The sequence below is a fragment of the Equus asinus genome, chromosome 5 (assembly GCF_041296235.1).
Source record: "Equus asinus isolate D_3611 breed Donkey chromosome 5, EquAss-T2T_v2, whole genome shotgun sequence".
Taxonomy (NCBI): Eukaryota; Metazoa; Chordata; class Mammalia; order Perissodactyla; family Equidae; genus Equus; species Equus asinus.
The window spans coordinates 102542795-102561972 of record NC_091794.1 but is presented as its reverse complement, the minus strand read 5'-3'; the positions used below and the strand labels follow the sequence as shown (position 1 = coordinate 102561972).

Sequence of the window (19178 nt, the reverse complement as noted above, 5' to 3'; positions counted from 1 at the left end):
CTTTTAACCACTGTGCTGCCCTGCTTCAGAAATTAGTAAAACCTGGTCCTTGCACCCAGGAAACTCACATCGGAGATGCCCTGAATCGTACACCGCACCCAGTGCTTGCTGGGAGGTGCAGACAGAGCTCCCAGAGTGTGAGGGAGGGTGAATGTCTTGAAATCAGACATCATTTCAGGGAAACCCAATCTGGATGATCACGCAGCGATGATTCACCATGACTTCTTATTTAAAAGGAAGGAATAATTCCTCTCTTTCGAGGAACTGCTAAGTACAGACCAATTTCATACTCTCTAGGAAAAGGGGCTACCTAGATATTGGGGAAAAAAATTTTTTTTCTGCTTTAGCTCCGTGTCCTTGATTTTGCTTTATGTCGCATGGTTTTGCGTCTTAGCAGTTTATTTACTAACAGGTTTGTAGTTAGCCAGGTCTGACAGTTGTGTATTCTTCTACCTGGCTCTGTAGCCTCCCTTAAGGCATATGCAGAAGTTGAAAGAAAAATGAATGTGTGTATGCTCCAGAGAGGAAACAGAATTTCCCTAAAGGATGTGATACACATGTAGGATTGCATAATGAAGGCAAATATAATTTGGCACCTCAAAATAGAGGCATGACACAGAGATGTTTAGTACTGTACAGAAAGAAGACCCTCCTACAAACTCAAAAAGAGAAGAAAATATTAGTATTTTTAATTCCCCAGGCTCTGCAGATTAGCCAGAAACATCCATCCATATAAAAATCAAATAATATTTCTGAAAGAGATCACATATGCTTTGTCTTTCTTTTAAATTTGCTGCTAAAGTTCCTTCGGATTCTGGGCACCTCCCTGTCATCTAGCCAGGCAGGTTATGCTGAATCTGGATAAGGACATGTGAATAATTGTACTTGCTGTTCGCCTAGCTGAGCTTGCTTTATGAACCCTGAGCTTTGGAGTGTAGAGAATTTGAAGGCAGAGGAGGAGGGGTGGAACTGTTGTTCACTGTGACTCAGAGACCCTAAGTCAGCACCAGTCATTGTGGTCATTCCCCAGCTTGAATCTTAGGGAGAAGACAGTGCTGCCAACTTTTCTCACTCTTCCTTCCCAGCTTGGATGGGGGCAGGGCGAGGGTAGACCTGGACTTAATCTGAAGGGGAGAAGTAAAAAGCCTCTAGAGGGGCTGGCGCCGTGGCTGAGTGGTTAAGTTCGCGCACTCCGCTGCAGGCGGCCCAGGGTTTCGTCAGTTCGAATCCTGGGCGTGGACATGGCACCGCTCATCAAACCACGCTGAGGCAGCGTCCCACATGCCACCACTAGAAGGACCCACAACTAAGAATATACAACTATGTACCGGGGGGCTTTGGGGAGAAAAAGGAAAAAAAAAAAAATCTTTAAAAAAAAAATTAGAAAAAAAAAAGCCTATAGAATTTACGAATGGGATTATAATAGTAAGACTCGAAGTCCTTTGTAGAAATGATCCAAGATAATAGCCTTTTAGATTTGGAAAACATTATGTGTAATGAAGGTGATATATCTAATTCAAAGGACTCAAAGGTAATTTTAAGTAAGAGAAATGAAACCTAATCACTTTTATTCTGTTTTAACTGGAAAAAAGGTATATTATGGGAGCATGGGAAAGGTGGGGAAAGGACAACGTAAAGAGCAAGGGTTTGACGTTGTTTCTCACGCTCTGCACAAGGAAGAGGCAGGGTCTGTTGGAGGATGAAATCCACTCACATGAGGCAGTCTCGGTATCAGACTTCACCATGGTCTGGATGAAATAATACTTAATAGTAATAGTTGTGGTTAATTAGGCACCTGCTGTATTCCAGGCTCTGGGTTAGTTTCTTTTTTATATTATGTCATTTAATCCTCACAACAACGTCTTTCCGTTTCACCCATAAGGAGACTGAAGCTCAGAAAGCTTAAATGACTTGCCTAAGGTTACACAGCTAGTGGGTGGCAGAGCTGATATTTGAATCTGGGTCTGTCTGACTTCAAATGCTTTACTTGATTCATTTATTTGTTTAAAAAAAAGTTGAGTGCCTACTAAGTGTCAGGAACTGTTCTAGATCTTAAGGATAGAGCAGTAAACAAAATAACCAGAAATCCCTGCACTCACAGAACTGCCATTCTGGTGAAGGGAGACAAACAAATAAATACAACGTGCTCTCTGTCCTGTGGCAATACAGTGCGGCGGAGCGGGGCGGGCACCGGGGAGTGCAGGGGAGAGGCTGCAGTGCGAAGTTGGGCAGATGAGGAAGGTCTCGCTGAGAAGGCGGCCCGCAAGGGGCGAGCAGGAGCTTCAGGGGCATCTAGGGGAAGAGCACATTGAACAGCAAGGGCACAAGATCTCTTCAGTTTGCCTTTGCTCTCCCAAGACTGCCTGTGCCCCTTGTCCTGATTCCAGGCCCACCAGCCATCTTTCTGCTTACTGATTCTGCTCCCTGTGTGTCCCCAAATCTGGTAGCGGGTACCCTGAATGATGCAGTTACTGGAAAGGTGCATATTCCCTGGGATCTGTTAATAAATTGGCATCTGGTCTTGGTGGTAATCCCTGGTAAGGTTGATTAGGGTGAGTTGGCCTCTAAGAAATTGAGCCCTCCAGTCTTCAAAACCTAGGCTAGAAGAGGTCATTGGAGACAGGAAGGAGCCAGGCTTTGCAGTCAGCTGGGCCTGGGTGCACACTAACTGTGAAGCCAGGTAAGTTTTCCTCAGCCTCTCCAACCCCCAGTTTCCTCATCCATGACGCTAACAGTCCTTACCACTCAGGGTGTTTGTGAGTGTGAAAAGTACACTGTATATAAAGCTCTAACTAGAGAGGGCTCAAGACGTGGTAATTCCACCCCTGGGCCTTTGCTGTGTGGCCACTTGACCTCCCTAGGTGGTGTTTCTTCTGACTTTACCAAATCTCTCAGTGTATATGCGCCTGCTATACTCTTGTTCTCTCTTCTGCTCACATCCTTCTTACTATATTCACGCTGTTCCGTAGTTATTTCACTGCCTCTAATGTGATTTACTAATGTACCAGACTTGGCTCTAGAACATCCAGTTTGGATTCTTATTCTGCAATTTTACCAGCTCTGCAAACGGGGATACATTACTTAACCTCTCTGAATCTTTTACGTTAGCTGTAAAATGAGGGGAGTGGACTGTGTGGTGTCTAAGGTTCCTCCTTTCCGTACCTTGAGATTCTTCAAGGGTCACAGTCAGGTGACCTGCAGATAGATTTGTTTGTATACTCAGCAGTTTTAAAGTGTTATGTTTGTGAGCCAGGCCATTTCCTCAGCAATTCCATTTTTGGAGTTTAACTAGGAAATAATCGCACAAGGGCACGAAGATGTGTATACAAAGATGTACAAGGAAGCCCATCAAAACGTTCCTTATAATGGTCAAAGGCAAAAGGAACATCAAAGTGCAACAGTAAGGAATCGGTTAAATAGATTGATGGCCCAGTTTCAGTGAGCTCCTGCTGTGTGCCACGTTCTGTGCTGGTGCTCGGGGTACATCAGAGAACTAAACAAAGATCCTGCCTTCATGAGGCTTACCTTCTAGCAGAGGGAGACAGACGAGAAGCAATCGACAGAATAAGGAAAGTGTGTGAGATGTTAGAAGATGGTAACTGCTATGGAAAAAGGGAAGGTGAGCGAGTTGAGGGGGATCCTGAGTGTGGGGAGCACAGTTAAATATGGGAGCCGGGTGGGCTTCATTGAGGAGGACTCGCAGGTGGTGAAGGAGTCAGCAACACAGATGTCAGGGAGATACTCCAGGCAGAGGGAACAGCCAGCACCGAGGCCCTATGGCAGGGGCTGCCAGAGCGTTGAAAGGAGAGCAAGGATGCTGGGGCTGGAGCGAGGTGAGTGTTAGGATTAGGAGAGGAAGGAGATCAGAGCGGGCCAGGGGCCAAATCACAGAGGGTCTTGTCGGCTTTTGTGACGAGTGTGGCTTTCATTCCAAGTGAAACGGGGAGTCTGCAGGGTTTGAGCAGAGGAGTGATGTGATCTGTGCTTATATTTTAGAAGGAACAGTCTGGCGGCTATGCTGGGAACAGGCTGCAGGGGACAAGGAGAAACGGGGGCACCATTTAGGAGGGTACTGCAGCAACCAGGGAAGAGCGATGATGACTCAGGGAGGGAGTATCACGAAAGTAGAGGAAAATGGTGGAATTTCTGGTGTATTTTAAAGACAGCACCAGCAAGACCCACTGACAGATTGGATGTGGGATGTGAGAGACGAGAGAAGTTGAACATGACTCAGGATTTTCCGCCTGAGTAATGGGAGGGAGGGTGCTGCGATCAAGCGAAGTGGCAAAGGCCTGAGTGGAGCAAGTCTGAAGGAGGAGATGAGCAGTTCTTTTGGGGAACATTAAGCTCGAGAAGTCTGTTAGACATGCAGGAGAAAAAGTGTTTTTACTGGCTGTTAGTATTTTATCTCCACTGGGTCCTCCAAATATATTGGTTGAATGAAAGATGAAGAAAAGTTATTCAAATATTATGTGAAAGATTAGACGATCCTGTTTTATGTATACATGTGTGTATACAGACACACACACATACACTTATTTGTATAAGAAAAAATATGGATAGATACCAAAATATTAACAGTAGTGATATGGGTTATGGCATTTGAGTGATTTTAGCTTAATTTCTTTCTCTTTTTAGAAATCTGTATTTTCTAAAATCTCTCTCTATATAAAAGAGAGACATGCTCTGAAGAGTGAGAAGACTATGACTTCTGTCAATAAATCATAGGTTTTTTTCAACCATTGCTAAGTAGTTGAAGAACCCTTGGATTGTTTGCAGATTTTTTCTTTATGAATAGGAACACTGTGAACAGATCGCTCTCTTTTCTTTTGAAGTATTTCCTCGTGATCTACTCCCAAAATTATAAAAAAGATATAAAAATTTGTAGTTCTTCTTAAATATTATGAGATTACTCTGCAGAAAAACTGAACCGATTTGCAGTTCCAGCAGTGAAAGGATGCTAGACAGTGCATTAGGAAAGACATCCCCTCCTACTATTTCACACCGAAAATTACTTAGCAGCATTTCTTTAGCTGCCATGGGGGCGTGAAAAGGCTTCACGTAACTCTTCCCTACTCGCAGGTGTGGGAATCGGCGTGGTCCATGCCGGGTACGAGAGACGCCTGGCCCATCACCTGGGAGCGCACAGCACACCCTCCATCCTAGGAATCATAAACGGGAAAATCTCCTTCTTCCATAACGCAGTTGTCCGCGAGAACCTCCGACAGTTTGTAGAGAGTCTTCTTCCGGGGAACTTGGTGGAGAAAGTAAGTACCTGTCGAGGAAAATCTGGGAGAGTGGTTTACAGGGTGCCCAGAACTTCTGACTGCCCTGCGCTCTGTCTGCCGTCATCTCAGACCCGAGTTTCATTGTGAGCAGGGCAAGACACATAGTAATTAATTAATAACTCACACTAAATCATTTAAAGGAAGTCTGTAGGAGACTGAAGTTTGAAACAAATGAAGCACAGATTGAGAGAATTCATCCCTGTTAATAACCACTGTGAAGATTTATCCTGTTGTGGGAATCTGAGCCTAAAATGACAGTGAGTCTTATTTTCTAAACAAAACATGAGATCACAACATAGGATGAAGGATTTCTTTCCAACTCATGGATTTATTCATTTGAAGGTATTTGTCTTATGAAAGTATTCAAATTAAATTACATTTGGTTATATATATATAATGATCATATATCTATAGAAAATAGCAGATACCATGAAATCAGCTATTATTTTTGGAACTTTCAAAACTTAGAGTAATGCAACAATATGAATAAATTTCACAAACAAAAGATTGAGCTAAAGAAGCCAGGCACAAAGAATTCATACTAGTTTATGGTTTTTATATTTAAGATGCATCTAATATTTTTCTTTCAGTATCTTAGCTTAGGGATCAAAGGAACTAGAGCTGGATTCTTATTTTGCTTTAAATGATTCATTCCTTTAACAATACTAAGTACAGACATTTCCGTCGTATTTCTTCATGTGCTATTCATATACCTTCCCACAAGGATTATTATCATTATCCACAGAAGAAGCATTTATTGGAGTTAGCTTGAAAGGAAATTGTCAGAGAGCACTGTAGGCTCCTAAAACAATGATAGGTTGTCCTGAGGGTCCTCAAACGTTTATAAACTATCTGTTCTATGTCAGGCACTATAACAGGTGCTGAGGATGCTTTTCAAGGAGCTCCCTGCCTGGTGGGTGATTATTTCCATCCAATATGTTAAGAGCCCATCGTAGGGGCCGGCCAAGTGGCGCAGCGGTTAAGTTCGCACGTTCCGCTTCTCAGGTGGCCCCGGGTTCGCTGGTTCAGATCCTGGGTGCGGACATGGCACCGCTTGGCAAACGCCATGCTGTGGTAGGTGTCCCACATATAAAGTAGAGGAAGATGCGCATGGATGTTAGCTCAGGGCCAGTCTTCCTCAGCAAAAAGAGGAGGATTGGCAGTAGTTAGCTCAGGGCTGATCTTCCTCAAAAAAAAAAGAGAGCCCATCGTACGTAGAGAGTTGGGAAAGGCTTCCTGGCAGAAATGACCCTGTCCTGAGTCTGCCACGTGAGGGGAGAGAAGTAAGGAATGGGTTCCAGGCAGGCAGAGGTCTGGGACACGCAACAGCCTGCTTTGTATGAAGTGTCATTAGTGAGCAGAGAGGACCAGGTTTAGAGGGGTTGACAGAAATCTCACTGTGAGGGCCTCAGAGCCTTGATACCCCTTTAAGGAACTTGGGCCTTGGCCTGCAGGTGATGGAGCCATTGAAGGAGCAGAGGAGTGAAGTGATCAGATTCAGGTTTTATATAGATCATTCTGGAAGCAGAGTCGAAAAATAAACTATTTTGATAAACTATTTAAATTATGAAAAATTTCTAGATAGAAATTTGATTTATTCATGTTTTTTACTTGTTTTCTCAGGATTAATTTAAGGCATAAATAGTAAGAGTTCGAGTCTGTAAGAGCTGGAACATGTGAAAATATGAAATCAATTTCTCTGTTCCTTTAAATAGTTTTAGTTAAATGATGACAAAAGATTAGTTGTCTGCATTTTTTCTTTTTTATAAAACAATCTTTTACACATATTTGACTTTGTTTAATTATCTCCAGTCTGGATTATAATACAGTTATTGAAAATTAAATATTGAAACTAACACCCTCTTTTCAATTTAAGGTTACAAATAAAAATTATGTCAGATTCCTGTCCGGCTGGCAGCAAGAGAATAAACCACACGTCCTCCTATTTGACCAAATGCCCGTTGTGCCGCTGCTGTACAAGGTACTTCAGAGGCTGGGGTCATGTTTCCTCTTATTTTGGTGGAAAGAACTTGTAACCTGATTGTCCTTTTTGTAAGTAGTAGCTCATTCTGTGAGAAATGTTTGAAGACCAGAAATTGGCCTTAACCACCATATATTGAGCACCTAGTGATGCCACTAGGGCTTTCCACACACATAATGGCATTTAGTCTTCAGAATACCCAACGATACGGGTATTAGCCCCATTTTCTAGACCAAGATACTGAAGCTTAGAGTGGTTGTATAACCTACCCAAAGTCTCCTACCGCGTACTGAGTATCGATTCCCTTGAAGCCTGTCGTTCTCCACAGTGGCCCTCTGAGTGACGCCTGGTGCTGCGCTTCCAGCACACCTCTGGTCGCCACTGTGACGTGAGATGGGAGAGGAGGTATCCCATGTAACCGCTGGCATGGTCACTGACATCTTGCGTAATTGGGGTACAGGTCATTCCTCAAATGCGCCATGCCTCCCACCCAGTGTAGATGTCAGTAAGATGAATATTTTGCTCTAGCTGTGAAGAAAGAGTTAGTTGTATTTAGCTTTGTTGGTACAGTTTTTGTGCACGGAACACCATAGACTTCCCACAAGGGTCCAAAGGTGTGGCAGCCCCAGCGGGCTGTGTAAGCTAGCATTCATCTCTATCCACTGATGTGAACAAGTCACACTTGGTTTGTAGTTTACATGCAGTGCTGTCAGGTTAATTTCTTCCTCTCTATTATGCCCTAACAGTTGACTGCTTTTGCGTACAAAGATTATGTATCGTTTGGATATGTATATGTCGGTTTGAGAGGGGCGGAAGAGATGACGAGACAGTACAACGTCAACGTCTATGCCCCCACCATCCTGGTCTTTAAAGAACACACAAACAAGCCTGCAGATGCCATCCAGGTACGTGAGGGTCACCTTGTTTCAAGATTGCTTCCGGGGCCGGCCCGGTGGCACAGCGGTTAAGTGCTCATGTCCCACTTCTCCGCAGCCCGGGGTTCGGCGGTTTGGATCCTGGGTGCGCACATGGCACCGCTTGGCATGCCCTGCTGTGGTAGGCATCCCACATATATAGTATAGGAAAATGGGCATGGATGTTAGCTCAGGGCCAGGCTTCCTCAGCAAAAAAAGGAGGATTGGTGGTGGTTAGCTCAGGGCTGATCTTCCTGAAAAAAAAAAGATTGCTTTCACATTTTATCTCATATAAATAAACAGCAAAATTGAACAAAGCAGGTAAGGAGGAGAAACTAGTCTTTAATTTCTTCCTGCAGAGGTACAGAATTGTTTTTTAAAGTTTGTTTTTCATCTGATTTGGTCCTATTTTGCTTAAAAAATAATTTTTTAACAGAAAGTAGAATGGTGGCTGCCAGTCCAGAATGGTGGTTGCCGGGGACCGGGGGAGGAAGAAGTAGGGAGTTAGTGTTTAATGGGTACAGCTTCAGTTTGGGAAGATGAAAAGGTTCTAGAGAGGGATGGTGGTAGTGGTTGCAGAATAATGTGAATGTACTTAATGCCACAGAATTATACGCTTGAAAATGGTTAAAATGGTAAATTTTGTGTTATGTATATCTTACCACAGTGATAGAATAATAAATAATAATCTTTTACCTCTAAATTGCCCCTGTTAGAAAATCAATAATCTGGGGCTGGCCCATGGCCAAGTGGTTAAGTTGGCGCGCTCTGCTTCAGCGGCCCAGGGTTTCACCAGTTCAGATCCTGGGCACGGACGTGGCACCACTCATCAAGCCATGCTGAGGCAGCGTCCCACGTACCACAACTAGAAGGACCCACAAGTAAAAATACACAACTAATGTACTGGGGGGCTTTGGGAGAAAAAGGAAAAATAAAATCTTTTAAAAAAAAAAGAAAAAAAAAGGAAAATCAATAATCTTATTCTAAAATAAATTTTAGGAATAAAATAAATTACAAAAATAAATTTGAGTTATATCTAAAATAATAATAAAAAAGAATAAAAAGACAACCGTAGGGGCTGGCCCCGTGGCCGAGTGGTTAAGTTCGCGTGCTCCACTGCAGGCAGCCCAGTGTTTCGTTGGTTCGAATCCTGGGCACGGACGTGGCGCTGCTCATCAAACCACGCTGAGGCAGCGTCCCACATGCCACAACTAGAGGGACCCACAACGAAGAATATACAACTATGTACCATGGGGGCTTTGGGGAGAAAAAGGAAAAAAAAATTAAAATCTTTAAAAAAAAAAAAAGACAACCATAAACTAACTTAGAGAACATATAAGGGAATATTTATCTGATCTTAAGATAAGGAAGGGCTGAAAGCATTGGGAAAAATCTTGTTGGAAAATCTTAGTAACTTGATTATAAGTTCTAAAATTTTAAAGTTAAACAGCAAGCTGGGGAAATATTTACAACCAATATAAAAGCAATTAATATCTTTAATTTCTAATGAGCTGCTTTTAATCAAGGAGATCGGGGCCAGCCTGGTGGTGCAGCCATTAAGTGCGCATGTTTCACTTCGGTGGCCCAGGGTTCACTGGTTCAGATCCCAGGTGCAGACATGGCACCACTTGGCAAGCCATGCTGTGGTAGGTGTCCCACGTATGAAGTGGAGGAAGATGGTCACAAATGTTAGCTCAGGGCCAGTCTTCCTCAGCAAAAAGAGGAGGATTGGCAGCAGATGTTAGCTCAGGGCTAATCTTCCTCAAAAACAAAAAGGAGATCAACCCACAGCTTCCCAAGAGAGACCACTTCATGGGTCCAGAGTTTTGGGGGATGAAGATGTTTTGGAACTAGATACAGGTGATGGTTACACAACACTGTGAATGTACTAAATGCCCCTGAATTGCACACTTCAAATGGTTAATTTTGGGCCAGCCCCAGTGGCTTAGTCGTTAAGTTCAGCATGTTCTGCTTTGGCGGCCCAGGTTCAGATCCCAGGCACAGACCTACACCACTCGTCTGTTGGCAGCCATGCTGTGGTGGCAGCCCACATAAAAAAGAAAAAAAGAGGAAGATTGGCAATGGGTGTTAGCTCAGGGCAAATCTTCCTCAGGAAAAAAAAAGGTTAATTTTGTATTATATGAATTTCACCTTAATAAAGAAAATTTTTTAATAAAACTTCCCAAGAAAAATGGGCTAAGAATATGAATGAGATTCTGAGAAGAGATTTAATAATCACTTTTTAAAAATTGATGTTCAAAAAAGAAATTGGATCTCATTAATAATCAAAGAAAGGCAAATTTATTTCTTCTCCCATCAAATTGTTAAAGATTTTCAAAATAAAAATACTCAGTAGTATTGAGAATGTAGAGAAACAAGCACCCTTTTTTTTGCCTTGCTGGAGGAAGCTTCAGAAGTTTCCAGGTTTTCAGGAAAGCAGTTGGGTGATAATGTATCAATTGCCTACATTCATTCAGCAAAAGAGTACTCCTGAGTCCTTGTTCTATGCCCAACGCTACTCTCCGTGCTGGGGAAACCAGCAGAACTCCCTGTCCCATGTTCTGGTGGAAGTGACAGACCATCAGTATAACATACTTTATTATATGTAGTCTGTTATATGGTCATAAGTGCCAAGGAGAAAAGGCAGGAAAGGAATGTGGAGTATTGGGGGGAGAAGGTTCCCATTTTTAAGGCAGACTGGCCAAGAAGGGCCTCATTAAGATGATACTTGAGTGTAGACCTGGGGGAAATGAGGTTCCCCTTTAGGAATCTATCCTAAGGGAACAGGAACTCAGACGAGGAATTACATACGGAGACATTAAGTATATCCATAACAGCGAAAATGGGGAGGAAATACAAATATCCAACAGTAGATAATTACTGGAATATCCCAAACAGGGACTGTTATATACCCATTTAAAATGGCAATTCAAGGGTACTTAATGATGGGGATGATTTTCATAGCATAATGTTAAAGAACAAACAGGGTGCAAAGTTGAGGTCCCTCAACATATATCAGGTCTCAACTCTATCTGTGGTCGTCTCAGACCTGAGTTTCACTTTGAGCCGGGCAAAACACATAGTAACTAATTTCTCCAACTTAATCATTTAAATGAAGTCTGCAGGAGACTGAAAATTGAAACAGACAAAGCACAGAGACTGAAAGATCTCAGCACATATCAACTGTATATACAGTTTAAACATTCATCTCAATTTCGTAACATGTGATCTGTGGGTGTGCATACAGGTGCATAGGAAAAAACTGGAAGTAAATACATGAAAACGTTAGTAGTTATCTCTTGATGGTAGAATTATATGTTATTTTAATATTTAAGTTTTCAAAAGCCCCTATAATAAACATGTGTTATTGTATTTTTTAATGTTTTTTTTTTAAACAATCATCAAGGACTCTTTGATTTACCTTCTTTGAAAGGAGGCTAGAATGAGAACAAGAAATTCTATAAAATCCTTTATTTCATTCACTCAGAAACCTTTCATTTCCTGCCTGCTACGTAGTAAATACAGAGCCAGCTCTGACATCCAGAGGTAGTCTTTGTCCTCAAGCAACTCAAAGTCAGGAGAGGAGAGAGACCTAAAGGCAGTTTCCATCCATCTTCATGGATGCCTCACTTAGGTGTATCGTAAACTCAGTGCCAGGTGAACATGGAGGGTCCCTGAGACTGGGGACAGGAGAACGATGTCGTGTGTGGCAGACCGGATGGGAAAGTAGGTAGTAGGGAAAGAAGGGCTTGTTTAGGGACAAGATAATAAATTCAGTTATGGGTATTTTGACTTAGAGCTGCCTATGGGGCATCGAAGGGGAGACGTCCATCAGGCATGGGGTCTAGGCATCTGGATCTCAGGAAAGGCAGGTGAGCTGGGGACAGAGATTGGTGGGTCATCAGTGACCGGTTAGAGGTTGAAGTCTTGACTGTGGGAGATTCCCAGGCCTGGTCTGTAAAGTAAGGAGAGAGGGGGCCATGGACACACTCTGGGCAACCACCAGCAAAAGAGGGGGTACCTCCTGGCGACTGAGAAGGACTGAGAGAGAGTCAGGAAGAGAACAAGTGCCCAGTTGGAGAGAGAAGATCGTCTCAATCCAAGGTTAATCTATGGAGATTTCTTAAATTGCTTTTTAGTAATAGCTTATACTCTTGAGAATTGTTATTTATGTATCCCCTGGAGAAAATTGTAAGTCAAACACATTTACAAAATTACTGGTACAGTGGATGCTTTACCAGTTTGCTCTTTATGGATATAAATGTGTGCTTATAAACCGGGTCCTCCCAACAGCAAGTGGCTGAGTGTAACACAGTGGCACCGGTTGTTTCGTGTAGTTCTAGTTCCCTCGTTTTCATTTGCTGTATAGTGTCTATGCCACATTATAGTGTGTTTACTCCGTCTTCCGTTGATGGACATTTCGGGGCTTTAGGAGCAGTACCGCATGGCCGTCGTGTGTATCCCAGTGCACCCGTGCACACGCTTCTGTGGGACAGCGGTTTTCAGAATGTGGCTCACCGACCCCTGAGGGGGGTCCCAAAGGCCCTGTAAGGGAGTCTGTGAGATCAAAACTGTCTTCATGATATGAAGACGTAATTTGTCCTTTTTCTTTGTATTGACGCTTGCACTGATGGTGCACAAGCAATAGTGAGCAGAGCCACCTGTGCACAGCGGAATGCACAGCCAAGGCCTGGGCAGCCGGCTGCTGGTGGGCGTGTGTTCTTTGCTCCTAAGCCCTTGCCGTAGAAACAACCAGAAACAGCACTCATGCCACTCAATAGCCTTCATGAAGCAGTAAGAAGGGTAAATTGAATCAGTCAATAAACTGCCCCTGAGTTCACCTCTTCTTGGTATTTTTAATCTCCTGTGTGACGGAATGGGAGGTGTGCATAAAGCACTTCAGCCGCTTGCCCAGGTACAAAGATTGTCTAGAGGACAAGCATTTGTGTGGTTGCTTAACTCGAGTTTTGAACTAGCCACTTTTTTAAGACAGAACATCATTTTTACTTGAAAGAATAACTGACAGACAACAGGGGCTGGCCGGTGGCCGAGTGGTTAAGTTTGCACACTCTGCTTCAGCAGCCTGGGGTTCATGGGTATGTATCCTGGGTGCAGGCATACACACTGCTCATCAAGCCATGCTGTGGCAGTGTCCCATATACGAAATAGAGGAAGATTGGTAACAGATGTTAGCTCAGGGCCAGTCTTCCTCACCAAAAAAAAAAAAAGAAGAATAACTGACAGACTACTACGGTTATTCAGACTTGGGTATTTGGCAGACATGTTCTCAAAAATGAGTGAAGTGAGCAGTTTAAGGGAAACAACTGACAATGGTTGCTGCCGGTGGTAAAATTTAAGCTTCTGAGAAAATGACAATTTTGAAAAATTTGTATTGGCCACCATGACCTTGACAGCATCTCAAAACTTTCTGATGAGATTGGTGCATCCATACGATTTTTTTGATGTGTTTAATAAAATTCCTCAGCATTTGGAAGATCAGTGAACCAATATTTTCCAAATGACTGATGCACGATATTACAAAATCACACGTGAGTAAAAGACCCATTCTCAGTGCAAGGTGGTCAGTGAATCTTCATTTAACACAGTATTAGAAGTTCATTGGATTTGCATGGCAGCTGACCTTTAAGACATTGCCATTTATCAAGTTTTGGTGTACTGGCAAAGAAGAATATCCTCAGTTATCTGAAAAAGCTGTTAAAATAAACCTCCCTTTTCCAATTATATATCTGCATAAGGCTGGATTTTTCACCCGAAACAATCTATCACTACAGGTTGCATGTAGAAGCAGATATTAGAATCCTCCTGTCTCTTCCGTGAAGGCAGACGTTAAAGAGATTTGGAAAAATGTAAAGCAGTGCTTCTCTTCTCACTAAACATTTTTGGTTTTAGAAAATATTATTTTTCATTTAAAAATATTATTTGTGTTAACTTGTATGGGTTTGCTGTTATTTTTAAATGAATTAAGTATATTTTAAGTTTCTCTTTTAATTTATAATGTATCTAATAAATATCAGTAGATAAAAATCACATAAACAAAAGCTCTTTGGGGTCCCCAATAATTCTGAAAAGTGTAAAGGTGTTCTGAGACCAAAAAATTTGAGATCTGTTGCTCTAGGTACATCTGGTTGCAACACTGCTGGGCCCTGGAATATGCAGATCTCCAACTTTGCTAGATGATGTGTTTTCCAAGGTGATGGTGCCGATTTGCATTTCCCCCAGTCACGTGTGAGCGGTCTGTTGCTCCACCTCCTTGCCAACACTAGGCCAATTTAATTTTTCTGAGTTGACGGAATATGTAATGGTATCTTGTGATTTTGCTTTGCGTTTCCCTTATTTACAACAAAGCTGAGTGCCTTCTCATTTGTCTCTGGGCCTTTTGGATTTCCCCTTTTGTGACATGCCTGTCAAGTCTTTTACTCTTTTTTTCTACTGGATTATCTGCCTTTTTGTTAGTGATCTGTAGAAGTTTATTTGTGTGTTATAGCCTTTTTCCCCTCCTCTTTTATCGTTTATATGTGTGGCAAACATCTTCACCCATTCTGTAACTTGTCTTTTCATTCTTTCTGTGGTCCCTCCCTTTACATTATTTACTGAAGTGCGATGCACACGTAGAAAGGTGCGCAAAGCAGAAGTGTAGAGCTCAGTGAATTATCACGGAGCGAGGACATTCACGTTAGCAGCACTTGGGTCAGGAGATAAAATATTGTCAGCACCCCAGAAGGTGCCCTCTTCCTCCTCCTTCCCAAGGGTCAGCGCGGTCCTGTTTTCCAACAGCAGCGATTAGTTTTGCCTGGTTTTGAATTTTATGCACGTGGAGTCACGCAGCGTATACCTCTTGCGTCTGGCTCCTGTCAGCTTGTTTGTGAGGTTCACGTGTGTCATCTGTGGAGCCTGGTATGAATATGCCACAGCGTATCTGTCCGCTCTACTGTTGACAGACATTTGGGTCTTCCCAGTTTGTGGTTATTTGACTAATGATGCTATGAATATATTCTTGTATTTGGTGACTTCTTGATGAACATAAGTTCTTACTTTTAATATATTCACTTGCATCAATATTTCCTCTTATGATTGGTTCTTTTTCTTTACTATTTAAGACATCTTTCCATACGCCACGATAGGGAAGATTTTCTTCTCATGGAACTTCTAAAAGCTGTATAGTTTTGCCTTTTCTATTTAAGTATAAACCATCTGGAAATGGTCTTGATACCCGGTAGACAACCCTTCTCACTTTGTTTTTTGGGTTTTGGTGGGGAAGGAGTCTCTTCAGAAGCATCTTAGCTCCTCTTGGTCTTTTGTACTTTTTGTTTACATTTTCAGTTCTGTCTGTCAAGTTCCATCAGAACAAACCAAAAAACCCCTGTTAGAGTTTTACTGGGTTTGTGTTGATTCTTTAAATTAGTTTGAGGAGAAGAGACATCTTGACAAAATGGAGCCTTCCAACCCATGAACATCGTATCTGTTTCGTTTAGGTCTTCTGTACTGTATCTCCATAAGGTTTTATACTCTTCTCCATAAATACCGTATTTCTTTCCAGCATATTTCTAGGTACTGCATAGTTTCATACTTTTTTAAAGGGCATCTTTTTTTTACTACTTTTTCTGTTGGCTGGTATTAAGTAATATAATTGTTTTTTAAATACTGACTTTGTATCCAGCAACCTTGCTAATCTCTCTTATTGATTTTAATAATTCATCTCTGTCACCTTTTGGATTTAGTAAGTATGCAATCATGTCATCTGAGATTAATGTCAATTTTGCTGCTGCTTTTTCCAGCCCTGTTTCATTTCTTTTTCTTACCTTACTGCCGACCTCTGGTGCGACATAGAATAGAAATGTAGTGATGGGGGCATCCTTGTTCTCGATCTCCATTTCCCCTACAAGGATGATGTTTGCAGAAAGCTTTTTGTAGATATCCTTTATCAGATGATGGAAGTTCCCTTCTATTCATGAATGGTATTGATTTTTATCAAATACTTTTTCCATGTATATTGAGATTATCCTGTTTTTTTTCTTCTTTAATCTTCTGTAATGTGCTAAATCATATTAATTTAGTTTCTAATGTTAAACGTAACTTGCATTCATTAAATAAACCCAACAGGATCCTGATTTATATTATGCTTTCAGTACGTGGGATTCAGTTTGCTAACATTTTGTTTAGGACTTTTGTTCATTTCTGTTCAGAAATGAGATTGACTTCTGACTTCTCTCTTCTGATGGCCACCTGGGGCTTTGCATCATGAAATGAGTTGGGGTATGTTCTCCCTTGTTCTACTCTCAGAAAGACTTTATATAATATTGGATTGTCTTCCTTGATAGTTTGGTTGAAAACATCTATAAAACCATCTGGGCCTTCACTTGTGTTTAAGGAAAGATTTTTGACTACTGATTCACCTTCTTTAATGGTTATAGAACTATTTAAGTTTTCTCTTTTTTTCCCTCTGGATATTGCTGTATTTTTCTAGAAATTTCTCTATTTCATCTGAATTTTCAGATTTGTGTGTGTGTGTGTGTGAGGAAGACTGGCCCTGAGCTAACATCTGTTTGCTGATCCTCTTCTTTTTGTTTGAGGAAGATTGTCACTGAGATAACATCTGTGCCAATCTTCCTCTGTTTTATGTGGGATGCTGCCACAGTGTGGCTTGACGAGCGGTGCTAGGTCTGTGCCCAGGATCTGAACCTGCAAACCATGGGTTGCCATGTGGAGCATGTGAACTTAACCACTGCACCACTGGGCCGGCCCCTAAATTTTCAGATTTAAACAGCTTTTTCTGTTTTTTAACTTCTGCAGCATAGGTAACGATTCCTCCTTGTCATCCTTGGTAATAGTTATCCGTGCCTTCTCTCTCGTCATGATTGGTTTTACCAGAGGTTTATCAACTTTATTTAGCTCTTCTAAAGAACCAATTTTGGTTTTGTTAATTCTTGTTGTTATATGTTTGTTTTGTTTCATTGATTTCTATTTTTATCTCTATTATTTCCTTTCTACTTTTATATTTTTGCTGTTTCTTTTTAACTTCTTGATATAAATGTCTAGTTCATTAGTTTCTTTTCTATTACATGCATTTTAACAGTACCCTCCCAGTACTACTTTTTCTGCATCCCAAAGTATTTCCAAACATAAAGAGATTTTCTGGTTTACCTTATGTATTGATTTCTAGGTTAACTGTGGTCAGAGAACCTGCTATATATAATTTAAATCCTTCAAAATGTATGAAAGTTGGTAATAACAGAGGTCATCATGCAGTTTTGTAGTCTGCCTTTTATACTGAGTAACACTGTTACTTTGGAGTTTATTTTTAATTGTTCAGTTTGCTACAAATCTTGAATGGAAGTAAATTTGCCTAAAATTCAAAATGATTAACTTTTTAAATCTGCCAGCATAAACAGTATCCGAAAGTTTTCCAGTGGAAAGATCACTCGATTTTCCTTTTGACCCGAGACAGCTGCATCGTTGCTTTCAGCCCTGCATTGTTGAAATGGATAACTGCGTGTTTTATTTGCTCAAACAGGTCTGTCTGATTTGGTTGTATTGGTTTAGCCAGGCTCAGCCACATTTTTATTAAGTGTGTAAGTAAAGCCCATTTGCAGTGAGAAAACTGAATAAAAATCAACCCTTCCTTGGTTTTTCTGCAGGCCCGAGGTCTGAAGAAACAGGTCATTGACGACTTCATCACCCAGAACAAGTATCTGTTGGCAACCAGGCTCACCAGCCAGAAGTTGTTCCAAGAGCTCTGCCCTGTGAAGCGGTCTCACCGACAGAGGAAGTAAGGACTCAAGGCTTTGCCTCTGCTTGTCACCGCAACAGAGGGGCGTGTGGATTTTACTAGAGGGCAGTTACCGTCTACCTGTGACAGTCAGAAGTTAGTCTTCACTTAACAATATTGACTAACAACTGTGATAGTGGTAGGGTGTGCTAGTCTAGGACCAAATTATTGGATGTGCCAACCTGGCCTAGGGGTGAGAGACAGTCTCCCTAAGAGGTAACACTTCAGCTGAGACCTGAAGGATGAGTAGACGTCAGTCAGCTGTCAGGCAGAGACTAAGGCACTTTAAAGAAGCATGGCATATGAGAGAGTTACTGTTCCTACTAGAGTATTCCACACAGGGTGAGTCTTTGCTGGCCTTGGAGAGGGTCTTGGAGTGGAGTCAGGATAATGACTATACAGGAGGGAAGTGTTGGGTACTAGGGAAATGTTAAAATAGTTAGCTGGGGATGAGAAGGCTGAGGCATGCTTATTCATACAGAGTGTCTAAAAAGTTTGGAAATACAGGGAAAATATTTATTATACCTCTTTCAGATTAACGAATCAGTGGCTTTAAATTCAGGGCTGTTTCATCTGTGAAAGCTGTCTGGATATGAAAGGAGAACATGTTGATCATATTATTTGAAAATATAACTAAAATATTGTTTAAAATAAGAAAATTCCCGTTTCCAGACTTTTCAGATTCCTTTACAGACTTGAGAGAAGAAGGACTTTAATTGAATATAAAGAAGAGTATCTAGACTTTAAGGATTGTTAGTTACACAGCCTTTAAAAAATACCCCAAATCCACTCGCTTCTCACCTTCTTTACCACTGCCCCCCAGAAGAGGCCCCCGTCATCTCATCGAGACCACCGTGTTAGCCTTCCAGCCAGGTCTCCACACGTCAGCCAGGGATCTTCCCAAAACTGAATTGGATCAAGTCCCACTCCAGCTCGGGGTCTTTGCACTTGCAGTGCTGTCTCCCTCGAATGCTCTGACCCCATTTCCTCTTATGGCACACTTCATTCAGGTCTCTGCTCAAACATCACCTTCGCAGGTGACATTTCCCTGACCAGCCTGTCTAACGGAGTGTGACTCCCAACCCAGCCTGGACTCTCCCTCTGCCCTTCTCTTCTTTGTTTTTTTTCCATAACACTTGCCACTGTTTGTCACGATGTATCTATTTATTTGTTGTCTGTGTTACGTGGCATATAGTACGTGCTCAGTA

General features: G+C 41.9%; 1 protein-coding gene across 3 annotated transcripts in view; it reads left to right on the top strand.

Annotated features, from left to right (window-relative positions):
• The window catches only part of DNAJC16 (DnaJ heat shock protein family (Hsp40) member C16), a 37981-nt gene that overhangs the window by 10975 nt on the left and 7828 nt on the right, over positions 1-19178 (top strand). For all 3 annotated transcript variants that reach the window (XM_014836231.3, XM_070510990.1, XM_044769751.2), the window contains 4 exons: positions 5083-5267; positions 7165-7269; positions 8016-8174; positions 17840-17970. In XM_014836231.3, the coding sequence (XP_014691717.3) occupies positions 5083-5267; positions 7165-7269; positions 8016-8174; positions 17840-17970 (580 nt within the window). The remainder of the gene's footprint in view (positions 1-5082; positions 5268-7164; positions 7270-8015; positions 8175-17839; positions 17971-19178) is intronic.